This window comes from Salmo salar, chromosome ssa06, assembly GCF_905237065.1.
Source record: "Salmo salar chromosome ssa06, Ssal_v3.1, whole genome shotgun sequence".
NCBI classification, from domain to species: Eukaryota; Metazoa; Chordata; class Actinopteri; order Salmoniformes; family Salmonidae; genus Salmo; species Salmo salar.
In genome coordinates this window covers 59146544-59158728 of record NC_059447.1, presented here as the reverse complement: position 1 = coordinate 59158728, position 12185 = coordinate 59146544, and the positions used below count along the sequence as shown (strand labels likewise).

The 12185-nt window shown below is 45.4% G+C and overlaps 1 protein-coding gene across 3 annotated transcripts in view; it reads left to right on the top strand.

Moving 5' to 3' along the window:
• Positions 1-12185, top strand: part of dse (dermatan sulfate epimerase) — a 28666-nt gene that overhangs the window by 5290 nt on the left and 11191 nt on the right. For all 3 annotated transcript variants that reach the window (XM_014204993.2, XM_014204994.2, XM_045720778.1), the window contains one exon: positions 4975-5228. In XM_014204993.2, coding sequence (XP_014060468.1) covers positions 4975-5228 — 254 coding nt within the window. The remainder of the gene's footprint in view (positions 1-4974; positions 5229-12185) is intronic.

Sequence of the window (12185 nt, the reverse complement as noted above, 5' to 3'; positions counted from 1 at the left end):
GAAATAGAAGTCAGTCAGCGTTCTGAGGTGCCAACTACTTTACAAATAGCACATAGTGCACTTTAAACAGCACTTTAAAAGGCAGGATATGTTGGAGTTGGACTTTAAAGCATGTGTGAAAATGCTGTTTTGCATGTTCTTTTGTAAAGAGAACAAAAAGCTTTGTCCAAGCTGATTACAAGCTTGGATAATTATGCAAATAGCCTGAGAAGGATTAGTTTAACTCTATACTTTTGATGACATTTCACTTTCCAGAATATATACTACCCTTTCTGTTTTTGCAGCCTTGCTTGGGCTAGTGTGAAAAGGGAATTTCAATCAATTCAAGACTATTTGTAAAGATACTACATCGTGATATTACTGCATTAACCCTGTGAGACCCAAGCATAGATCCAAATGAGGAAAAACATGTATTTACCATTCAGAAATACTTCTAATCGGCCTCTGATTATGAAAATAATCTGTTCGTTTTATTTCAAGTTTGTAGAACAATTTTATGGAAACGTTGCAAAAATACACCATTGAGCTTCAGTGGTAGGAACATTTTGTTGTAAGAACATTTTAAAATTCTACAAAAATCACATAAAAATTGATCAAAAGCATTGATGGGATGGAAAATATTGTCTTATGGTATATAAACTATATATACAAAAGTAAGTGGACACCCCTTCAAATTAGTGGATTCGGCTATTTCAGCCACACCAGTTGCTGACAAGTGTATAAAATTGAGCACGTAGCCATGCAATCTCCATAGACAAACATTGGCAGTAGAATGGCTTTACTGAAGAGCTCAGTGATTTTCAACATGACACCGTCATAGGATGACACCTTTCCAACAAGTCAGTTTGTCAAATGTATGCCCTGTTAGAGCTTCCCTGGTCAACTGTAAGTGCTGTTATTGTGAAGTAGAAACGTCTAGGAGCAACAACGGCTCAACCGCGAAGTGGTAGGCCACACAAACTCACAGAGCTGGACGGTTGAGTGCTGAAGCTTGTAGCGCATAGAAATCGTCTGTCCTCGGTTGCAGAATTCACTACCGAGTTCCAAACTACCTCTGGAAGCAACGTCATCACAAGAACTGTTCGTCGGGAGCTTCATGAAATGGGTTTCCATGGCCGGGCAGCCTCACACAAGCCTAAGTTCATAATGCGCAATGCGAAGTGTCGGCTGGAATGGTGTAAAGCTCGCCACCATTGGACTCTGGAGCAGTGGAAACGCATTCTCTGGAGTGATGAATCACGCTTTACCAATCTGGCAGTCGAACGGACAAATCTGGGTTTGGCAGATGCTAGGAGAACGCTACCTGCCTGAATGCATAGTCCCAACTGTAAAGTTTGGTGGAGGAGGAATAATGGTCTGGGGCTGTTTTTCAGGGGGATAGGCCCCTAAGGGGCTAGGCCCCTTAGTTCCAGTGAAGGGAAATCTTAACGCAACAGCTTACAATTACATTCTAGACGATTCTGTGCTTCCAACTTTGAGGCAACAGTTTGTGGAAGGCCCTTTCCTGTTTCAGCATGACAATGCCCCCGTGCACAAAGTGAGGTCCATACAGAAATGTTGTTGAGATCGGTTTGGAAGAACTTGACTGGCCTGTACAGAGCCCTGATCTCAACCCCATCGAACACCTTTGGGATGAATTGGAACGCCGACTTCGAGATAGGCCTAATCGCCCAACATCAGTGCCCGACCTCACTAATGCTTTTGTGGCTGAATGGAAGCATGTCCTGGCAGCAATGTTCCAACATCTAGTGAAAAGCCTTCCCGGAAGAGTGGAGGCTGTTATAGCCTCCATGATCATGTTTGGTCATGTAGTGTACATCTGAAGTTGTCATATTTTGTCTGAAATAGCTAAATTGATCAACTTGATCTATAAAGATGGTGCCGAAGAACATGGCTGACATTTTACATTCTCCCAACCAATTATGCAATTTTGTTATTTTTTTTTTGTGTAACTTCTTTTTTAACTTATTGTGTACATAATGTTGCTGCTACCGTCTCTTATGACCGAAAATAACTTCTGAACAGAAAAGGGATTACTCACCGAGGACTGGAAGAAACTTTTTCCTTTAACGAGTCCGATGAGAAGGATATCCTGCTTTCACTGGAACAGGCCCAGATCCACGCCTTTTGCGTGAAGAAAAGACGCCGGAAAAGGGGACGCAGATCGGGGATCCTTCTAAGAAGCCAGAGGCGAGCGAGCAAACTCCCAATGCCTTCCATTCTCCTTGCTAACGTGCAATCGTTAGAAAATAAAATTTATGACTTACTATTAAGATTATCCTACCAACGAGACATTAAAAACTGTAACATCTTATGTTTCACGAGACGTGGCTGAACGAAGAAACGGACAATATAGAGCTGGCGGGATTTTCCATGCACCGGCAGAACAGAGACACTACCTTTGGTAAGACGAGGGGTGGGGGTGTGTGTCTTTTTGTCAATAACAGCTGGTGCACGATGTCTAATATTAAAGAAGTCTTGAGGTATTGCTCGCCTGAGGTAGAGGACCTTATGATAAGTTGTCGACCACACTATCTACCAAGAGTTCTCATCTGTATTATTCGTACCCGTCTATTTACCACCACAAAGCGAAGCTGGTACTAAGACTGCTCTCAACCAACTCTAAAAGGCCATAAGCAAAGAAGAAAATGCTCACCCAGAAGTGGCGCTCATAGTGGCCAGGGACTTTAATGCAAGCCCACTTAAATCAGTTTTACCACATTTTTACCAGCATGTCACATGTGCAACCAGGGAAAATAAAATCCTAGACCACCTTTACTGCAAACACAGAGATGCATACAAAGCTCTCCCTCTCCCGCACCCCTCCATTTGGCAAATCTGACCACAATTCTATCCTCCTGATTCCTGCTTACAAGCAAAAACTAAAGCAGGAAGTAGCAGTGACTCGCTCAATATGGAAGTGGTCAGATGACGCGGATGCTACACTACAGGACTGTTTTGCTAGCACAGACTGAAATATGTTCCGGGATTCATCCAATTGCATTGAGGAATACACCATCTCAATCATCGGCTTCATCAATAAGTGCATCGATGATGTCATCCCTAAAGTGACTGTATGTACATATCCCAACCAGAAGCCATGGATTACAGGCAACATCCGCATCGAGCTAAAGGCTAGAGCTGCCACTTTCAAGGAGCGGGAGACTAATCCGGATGCTTATAAGAAATCCCGCTATGCCCTCAGACGAACCATCAAACAAGCAAAGCGTCAATACAGGATTAAGATTGAATCCTACTACACCGGCTCTGACGCTCGTCGGATGTGGCAGGGCTTGCAAACTATTACAAACTACAAAGGGAAGTCCAGACGCGAGCTGCCAAGTGACGCGAGCCTACCAGACTAGCTAAATGCCTTTTATGCTCGCTTCGAGGCAAGCAACACTGGAGCATGCACAAGAGCACCAGCTGTTCTGGATGACCGTGTGATAACACTCTTGGTAGCCGATGTGAACAAAACCTTTAAACAGGTCAACATTCATAAAGCCGCTGGGCCAGACGGATTACCAGGACGTGTACTCAAAGCATGCGCGGACCAACTGTCAAGTGTCTTCACTGACATTTTCAACCTCTCCCTGACCGAGGCTGTAATACCTACATGTTTCAAGCAGACCACCATAGTCCCTGTGCCCAAGGAAGCGACGGTAACCTGCCTAAATGATTACCGACCCGTGGCACTCACATCGGTACCCATGAAGTGCTTTGAAAGGCTGGTCATGGCTCACATCAACAGCATCTCTAGACCCACTCCAGTTCGCATACCGCCCCAACAGATCCACAGATGACGCAATCTCAATCACACTCACACCGCCCTTTCTCACCTGGACAAAAGGAACACCTAATTGAGAATGCTGTTCATCGACTATAATAGACGGTGTCAGAGGAAAGCCCATAAAATTGTCAGAGACTCCAGTCACCCAAGTTATAGACTGTTTTCTCTGCTACCGCACGGCAAGCGGTACCGGAGCGCCAAGTCTAGGACCAAAAGGCTCCTCAACAGCTTCTACGCCCAAGCCATTAGACTGCTGAACAATTCATAAAAATCGCCACCGGACAATTTACATTGATACCGCCCTATTGTACACTGCTGCTACTCGCTGTTTGTTTGTTACCTATGCATAGTCACTTCGCCCCCACCTACAAACCAACCTAGAAAAAAGAACATAGAACGCCCAACCAATGTAACACCCTGGCCTAACTAAAATAAAGAACAAAATCCCCTCTCTATGGCCAGGGCATTACAATACTAAACTAGTCTAAAGAAGGACAGTTTCATTGCTTCTTTAATCAAAACACAGTTTTCAGCTCTGCTAACATAATTGCAAAATGGTTTTCTAATGATCAATTAGCCTTTTAAAATGATAAACTTGGATTAGCTAACACAACGTGCCATTGGAACACAGGAGTGATGGTTGCTGATAATGCGCCTCTGTATGCCTATGTAGATATTCCATTAAAAAAAAGAATTCTGCCGTTTCCAGCTACAGTAGTCTTTTACAACGTCTACACTGTATTTCTGATCAATTTGATGTTATTTTAATGGACAAAAAATGTGCTTTTCTTTCAAAAATAAGGACATTTCTAAGTGACCCCAAACTTTTGAACGGTAGTGTATATATTTGAAAGGATCAACTATTTTGTGGGTTTTCTATGTATGCAGACCATATAACTTACTTTTAGTAATATGTAGTTGTCCTTTCTGGATTAATTACTTCTCTACGTTAAAATTGATGGTCGTAAATGGCAGTATTCTACTACTACTCTATATAACAGTAAGTTGAGATCCTGACTGACTTTTGGGGGCCCCTAGCGGCCGCTAATGTCACTTATGCCTAGAAATAGCACTGAACAGGCAGCGTTGCATTTTTACAACTGTGTGTCTCACAGGGTTAAGTCTTGAACATGTATTTCTTACAGATGAATATACTTATCTATCCTTTTCTCTGTGTCTTGCAGGTTGGTAAAGGATGCTCCCTGGGATGAGGTTCCTCTAGCCCACTCTCTGGTTGGCTTCGCCACAGCGTATGACTTCCTGTATGAGTACCTGAGCAAGGTGCAGCAGGAGCGCTTCCTGCAGGTGATTGGCAACGCTACGCGCTACATGTATGAGAAGTCCTACATCCGCGGCTGGGGCTTCCAGTACCTGCACAACCACCAGCCCACCAACTGTGTGGCTCTCCTCACCGGCAGCCTGGTTTACATGACCCAGGGTGAGTACCACTGATTCATGCACTGTGTGTGTGTGTGTGTGTGTGTGTGTGTGTGTGTGTGTGTGTGTGTGTGTGTGTGTGTGTGTGTGTGTGTGTGTGTGTGTGTGTGTGTGTGCGCGCACGGGCAGAGAAACACAGAGAAACACCATGATTACTGCATTATCAGCTTTCAGACGGTTCCTATAGTATTTACTCTGTAGCCTAGATATACAGTTAAAGTCAGAAGTTTACATACACTTATGTTGGGAGTCATTCAAATTTGTTTTTCAACCACTCCACACATTTCTTGTTAACAAACTACTGTTTTGGCAAGTCGGTTAGGATATCTACTTTGTGCATGACCCAAGTCATTTTTCCAACAATTGTATACAGACAGATTATTTCACTTATAATTCACTGTATCACAATTCCAGTGGGTCAGAAGTTTACATACACTAAGTTGACTGTGCCTTTAAACAGCTTGGAAAATTCCATAAAATGATGTCATGGCTCTAGATTCTGATAGGCTAGTTGACATCATTTGAGTCAATTGGAGGTGTACCTGTGGATGTATTTCAAGGCCTACCTTCAAACTCAGTGCTTCTTTGCTTGACATCATGGGAAAATCGAAAGAAGCCAAGACCTCAGAAAACAAATTGTAGACTGGTTCATCCTTGGGAGCAATTTCCAAACACCTGAAGGTACCACGTTCATCTGTACAAACAATAGTGCGCAAGTATAAACACCATGGGACCATGCAGCCGTCATACCACTCAGGAAGGAGACGCGTTCTGTCTCCTAGAGATGAACGTACTTTGGTGCGAAAAGTGCAAATCAATCCCAGAACAACAGCAAAGGACCTTGTGAAGATGCTGGAGGAAACAGGTACAAAAGTATCTATATCCACAGTAAAACAAGTCCTATATCGAAATAACCTGAAAGGCCGCTCAGCAAGGAAGAAGCCACTGCTCCAAAACCACAATAAAATAGCCAGACTACGCTTTGCAACTGCACATGGGGACAAAGATTGTACTTTTTGGAGAAATGTCCTCTGGTCTGATGAAACAAAAATAGAACTGTTTGGCCATAATGACCATCATTATGTTTGGAGGAAAAAGGGGGGAGGCTTGCAAGCCGAAGGACACCATCCCAACCGTGAAGCACGGGGGTGGCAGCATCATTTTGTGGGGGTGCTTTGCTGCAGGAGGGACTGGTGCACTTCACAAAATAGATGGCATCATGAGGAAGGAGAATTATGTGGATATATTAAAGCAACATCTCAAGACATCAGTCAGGAAGTTAAAGCTTGGTCGCAAATGGGTCTTCCAAATCGACAATGACCCAAAGCATACTTCCAAAGTTGTGGCAAAATGGCTTAAGGACAACAAAGTCAAGGTATTGGAGTGGCCATCACAAAGCCCTGACCTCAATCCTATAGAATATTTGTGGGCAGAACTGAAAAAGCGTGTGCGAGCAAGGAGGCCTACAAACCTGATTCACCCAACTTATTGTGGGAAGCTTATGGAAGGCTACTCAAAACGTTTGACCCAAGTTAAACCATTTAAAGGCAATCCTACCAAATACTAATTGAGTGTATGTAAACTTCTGACCCACTGGGAATGTGATGAAAGAAATAAAAGCTGAAATAAATCATTCTCTCTGCTATTATTCTGACATTTCATGTTCTTAAAATAAAGTGGTGATCCTAACTGACCTAAGACAGGGAATTTTTACTAGGATTAAATGTCAGGAATTGTGAAAAACTGAGTTTATAAATGTATTTGGCTAAGGTGTATGTAAACTTCCGACTTCAACTGTATATAGATCCAGTAGATTGGTAGATTGGTCGTTTTCTGCTCAGCCTATTCATTTTCCTCTTTGGAATACTGTGGCCTCTTCTTGGCAACTTCATTCCTCCTCAGTTACATCCTTCCTGTGTCACATTCGCCTTAAATGGATGGCTGCAGTCCAGTTCCATATGACTTCTGTGAGATTGGTTCCTCCAGGGGAGGCTTGCCTGGCAGTCCCCTCTGCCCCTGAGGAGAGAAGCATTCTGGGCTGGAATTTCAGTTCAGTCAGCCCTGGGTTATTCTCCATAGCACCACTTGCCTGGTTGTTCTTTAAAAGTAATTTCCTCGCCATCTTAAATAAGCATGCCCCTTTCAAATAATGTAGAACTTAGAACAGATATAGCCCTTGGTTCACTCCAGACCTGACTGCCCTCGACCAGCACAAAAACATCATGTGGCGTACTGCACTAGCATCGAATGTCCCCGCGATATGCAACTTTTCAGGGAAGTCAGGAACCAACACACACAGTCAGTTAGGAAAGCAAAGGCTAGCTTTTTCAAACAGAAATTTGCATCCTGTAGCTCCAAAAAGTTTTGGGACACTGTCCATGGAGAATAAGAGCACCTCCTCCCAGCTGCCCACTGCACTGAGGCTAGGAAACACTGTCACTACAGATAAATCCACGATAATCGAGAATTTCAATAAGCATTTCTCTATGGCTGGCCATGCTTTCCTCCTGGCTACCCAAAACCCTGGCCAACAGCTCCGCACCCCCCGCAGCTACTTGCCCAAACCTCCCCAGCTTCTCCTTCATCCAAACCAAGATAGCAGATGTTCTGAAAGAGCTGCAAAACCTGGACCCGTACAAATCAGCTGGGCTAGACAATCCGGACCCTCGCTTTCTAAAATTATCCGCCGCCATTGTTGCAACCCCTATTACTAGTCTGTTCAACCTCTCTTTCATATCGTCTGACCTCTGGGAGTCTCTATGGGGGTACCACAGGGTTCAATTCTTGGGCCGACTATTTTCTCTGTATATATCAATGATGTCACTCTTGCTGCGGGTGATTCCTTTATCCACCTCTATGCAGACAACACCATTCTGTATACATCTGGCCCTTCTTTGGACACTGTGTTAACAAACCTCCAAACAAGCTTCAATGCCATACAACACTCCTTCCATGGCCTCCAACTGCTCTTAAACACTAGTAAAACTAAATGCATGCTTTTCAACCGATCGCTGCCCGCACCTGCCTGGCCGACTAGCATCACTACTCTGGACGGTTCTGACTTAGAATATGTGGACAACTCCAAATACATAGGTGTCTGGCTAGACTGTAAACTCTCCTTCCAGACTCATATTAAGCATCTCCAATCCAAAATTAAATCTAGAATCGGCTTCCTATTTTGCAACAAAGCCTCATTCACTAACGCTGCCAAACATACCCTTGTAAAACTGACTATCCTATCGATCCTCGACTTCAGCGATGTCATTTACAAAATAGCCTCCAACACTCTAATCAGCAAACTGGATGCAGTCTGTCACAGTGCCATCCGTTTTGTCACCAATGCCCCATATACCACACAGCACTGCGACCTGTATACTCTCGTCGGCTGGCCCTCGCTACATATTCGTCGCCAGACCCACTTGCTCCAGGTCATCTATAAGTCTTTGCTAGGTAAACCTCCACCTTATCTCAGCTCACTGGTGACCATAACAACACCCACCCGTAACACGCGTTCCAGCAGGTATATTACATTTACATTACATTTAAGTCATTTAGCAGACGCTCTTATCCAGAGCGACTTACAAATTGGTGCATTCACCTTATGATATCCAGTGGAACAACCACTTTACAATAGTGCATCTAAATCTTTTAAGGGGGGGGGTTAGAAGGATTACTTTATCCTATCCTAGGTATTCCTTAAAGAGGTGGGGTTTCAGGTGTCTCCGGAAGGTGGTGATTGACTCCGCTGTCCTGGCGTCGTGAGGGAGCTTGTTCCACCATTGGGGTGCCAGAGCAGCGAACAGTTTTGACTGGGCTGAGCGGGAACTGTGCTTCCTCAGAGGTAGGGGGGCCAGCAGTCCAGAGGTGGATGAACGCAGTGCCCTTGTTTGGGTGTAGGGCCTGATCAGAGCCTGAAGGTATGGAGGTGCCGTTCCCTTCACAGCTCTGTAGGCAATCACCATGGTCTTGTAGCGGATGCGAGCTTCAACTGGAAGCCAGTGGAGAGAGCGGAGGAGCGGGGTGACGTGAGAGAATTTGGGAAGGTTGAACACCAGACGGGCTGCGGCGTTCTGGATGAGTTGTAGGGGTTTAATGGCACAGGCAGGGAGCCCAGCCAACAGCGAGTTGCAGTAATCCAGACGGGAGATGACAAGTGCCTGGATTAGGACCTGCGCCGCTTCCTGTGTGAGGCAGGGTCGTACTCTGCGAATGTTGTAGAGCATGAACCTACAGGATCGGGTCACCGCCTTGATGTTAGTGGAGAACGACAGGGTGTTGTCCAGGATCACGCCAAGGTTCTTAGCACTCTGGGAGGAGGACACAAGGGAGTTGTCAACCGTGATGGCGAGATCATGGAACGGGCAGTCCTTCCCCGGGAGGAAGAGCAGCTCCGTCTTGCCGAGGTTCAGCTTGAGCTGGTGATCCGTCATCCACACTGATATGTCTGACAGACATGCAGAGATGCGATTCGCCGCCTGGTTATCAGAAGGGGGAAAGGAGAAGATTAATTGTGTGTTGTCTGCATAGCAATGATAGGAGAGACCATGTGAGGATATGACAGAGCCAAGTGACTTGGTGTATAGCGAGAATAGGAGAGGGCCTAGAACAGAGCCCTGGGGGACACCAGTGGTGAGAGCGCATGGTGCGGAGACAGATTCTCGCCACGCCACCTGGTAGGAGCGACCTGTCAGGTAGGACGCAATCCACGCGTGGGCCGCGCCGGAGATGCCCAACTCGGAGAGGGTGGAGAGGAGGATCTGATGGTTCACAGTATCAAAGGCAGCAGATAGGTCTAGAAGGATGAGAGCAGAGGAGAGAGAGTTAGCTTTAGCAGTGCGGAGAGCCTCCGTGACACAGAGAAGAGCAGTCTCAGTTGAATGCCCAGTCTTGAAACCTGACTGATTAGGATCAAGAAGGTCATTCTGAGAGAGATAGCAGGAGAGCTGGCCAAGGACGGCACGTTCAAGAGTTTTGGAGAGAAAAGAAAGAAGGGATACTGGTCTGTAGTTGTTGACATCGGAGGGATCGAGTGTAGGTTTTTTCAGAAGGGGTGCAACTCTCGCTCTCTTGAAGACGGAAGGGATGTAGCCAGCGGTCAAGGATGAGTTGATGAGTGAGGTGAGGAAGGGGAGAAGGTCTCCGGAAATGGTCTGGAGAAGAGAGGAGGGGATAGGGTCAAGGGGGCAGGTTGTTGGGCGGCCGGCCGTCACAAGACGCGAGATTTCATCTGGAGAGAGAGGGGAGAAAGAGGTCAAAGCACAGGGTAGGGCAGTGTGAGCAGGACCAGCGGTGTCGTTTGACTTAGCAAACGAGGATCGGATATCGTCAACCTTCTTTTCAAAATGGTTGACGAAGTCATCCGCAGAGAGGGAGGAGGGGGGGAAGGGGGAGGAGGATTCAGGAGGGAGGAGAAGGTAGCAAAGAGCTTCCTAGGGTTAGAGGCAGATGCTTGGAATTTAGAGTGGTAGAAAGTGGCTTTAGCAGCAGAGACAGAAGAGGAGAATCTAGAGATGTGGGACTGAAAGGATGCCCGGGCCAGGCGAGTTTTCCTCCATTTCCGCTCGGCTGCCCGGAGCCCTGTTCTGTGAGCTCGTAGTGAGTCGTCGAGCCACGGAGCAGGAGGAGAGGACCGAGCCGGCCAGGAGGATAGGGGACAGAGAAAATCAAAGGATGCAGAAAGGGAGGAGAGGAGGGTTGAGGAGGCAGAATCAGGAGATAGGTATATCTCACTGGTCATCCCCAAGCCAACATATCCTTTGGCCACCTTTCCTTCCAGTTCTCTGCTGCCAATGACTGGAACGAATTTCAAAAATCGCTGAAGTTGGAGACTTATATTTCCCTCACTAACTTTAAGCATCAGCTATCTGAGCAGCTAACCGATCGCTGCAGCTGTACATAGCCCATCTGTAAATAGACCATCCAACTACCTACCTCATCCCCATATTGCTTTTATTAACTTTTTTTGCTCTTTTGCACACCAGTATTTCTACTTGCACATCATCATCTGCACATATGGCCTATTTATTGCCTTACCTCCTTACGCCATTTGCACACACTGTATATATATTTTTCTATTGTGTTATTGACTGTACTTTTGTTTATCCCCTATGTTGTTGTTTTTTGTCGCACTGCTTTGCTTTGTCTTGGCCAGGTCGCAGTTATAAATGAGAACTTGTTCTCAACTGGCCTACCTGGTTAAATAAAGGTGAATTTGCTTTTTTCTTTTTTTAAATACAACGGAAACACGATTCTATAACATTCTGGATGGACCTTTTCCCAATGTTTTTCTTAGTAGATTCAGTGTGAAAGGAAGGAACATATGACAAAAAAAGGGCCTTGTTATTTCCTGCACATTTGAAAACTGTTTCCTCTATTGTTTTGGTTTAAATGTCCTGGTTGTATATTCTTGGATGTTTAAGTCAGAGGCAGAGAGGCCAAAGGAAGGTGAAGTTGTTGTTGTTGTTCCCAGCACTGCTGTACAGCCTAGTTTGTTTACAAGGGAAATGTTTCTGGTAGAAAAAGAATGAGAGTCGATGTAAACTAAATGACAACAGGCTTATGGAGATGACTGTGGTCACGGTGGTTTTTCTTTGAGGCTGGTTTATGATAGTGAGCTGGGGGGGGGTGAGAGAGGGGTTGGGGGAAGGGGAGCGGCAGGGGGCAGGAGGTGCAGACTCTGGAGAATTATAGCACCCCTCTTTGTTTTGGATCAGCTTCTTTCAAGTCGAGGAAAAACAGAGTGGTCCAGCAGCATTGGTTGTTAACTCTTCTGTTACCTTGGAAAAAAATGTAATTTGGTCATGGCCTGGTGTCTTTGTGCTGACTGTATAAATGTTTAAAGCTGACTTTGCACTTCAACGTTTTCATTTGGCTGCAAATTGTTAAAGGTATCTAATTAGAAGGTGGCTTAACTAACATACAGTATTTGCTTTGAGTACGACAGATTGAGGAAACGTGC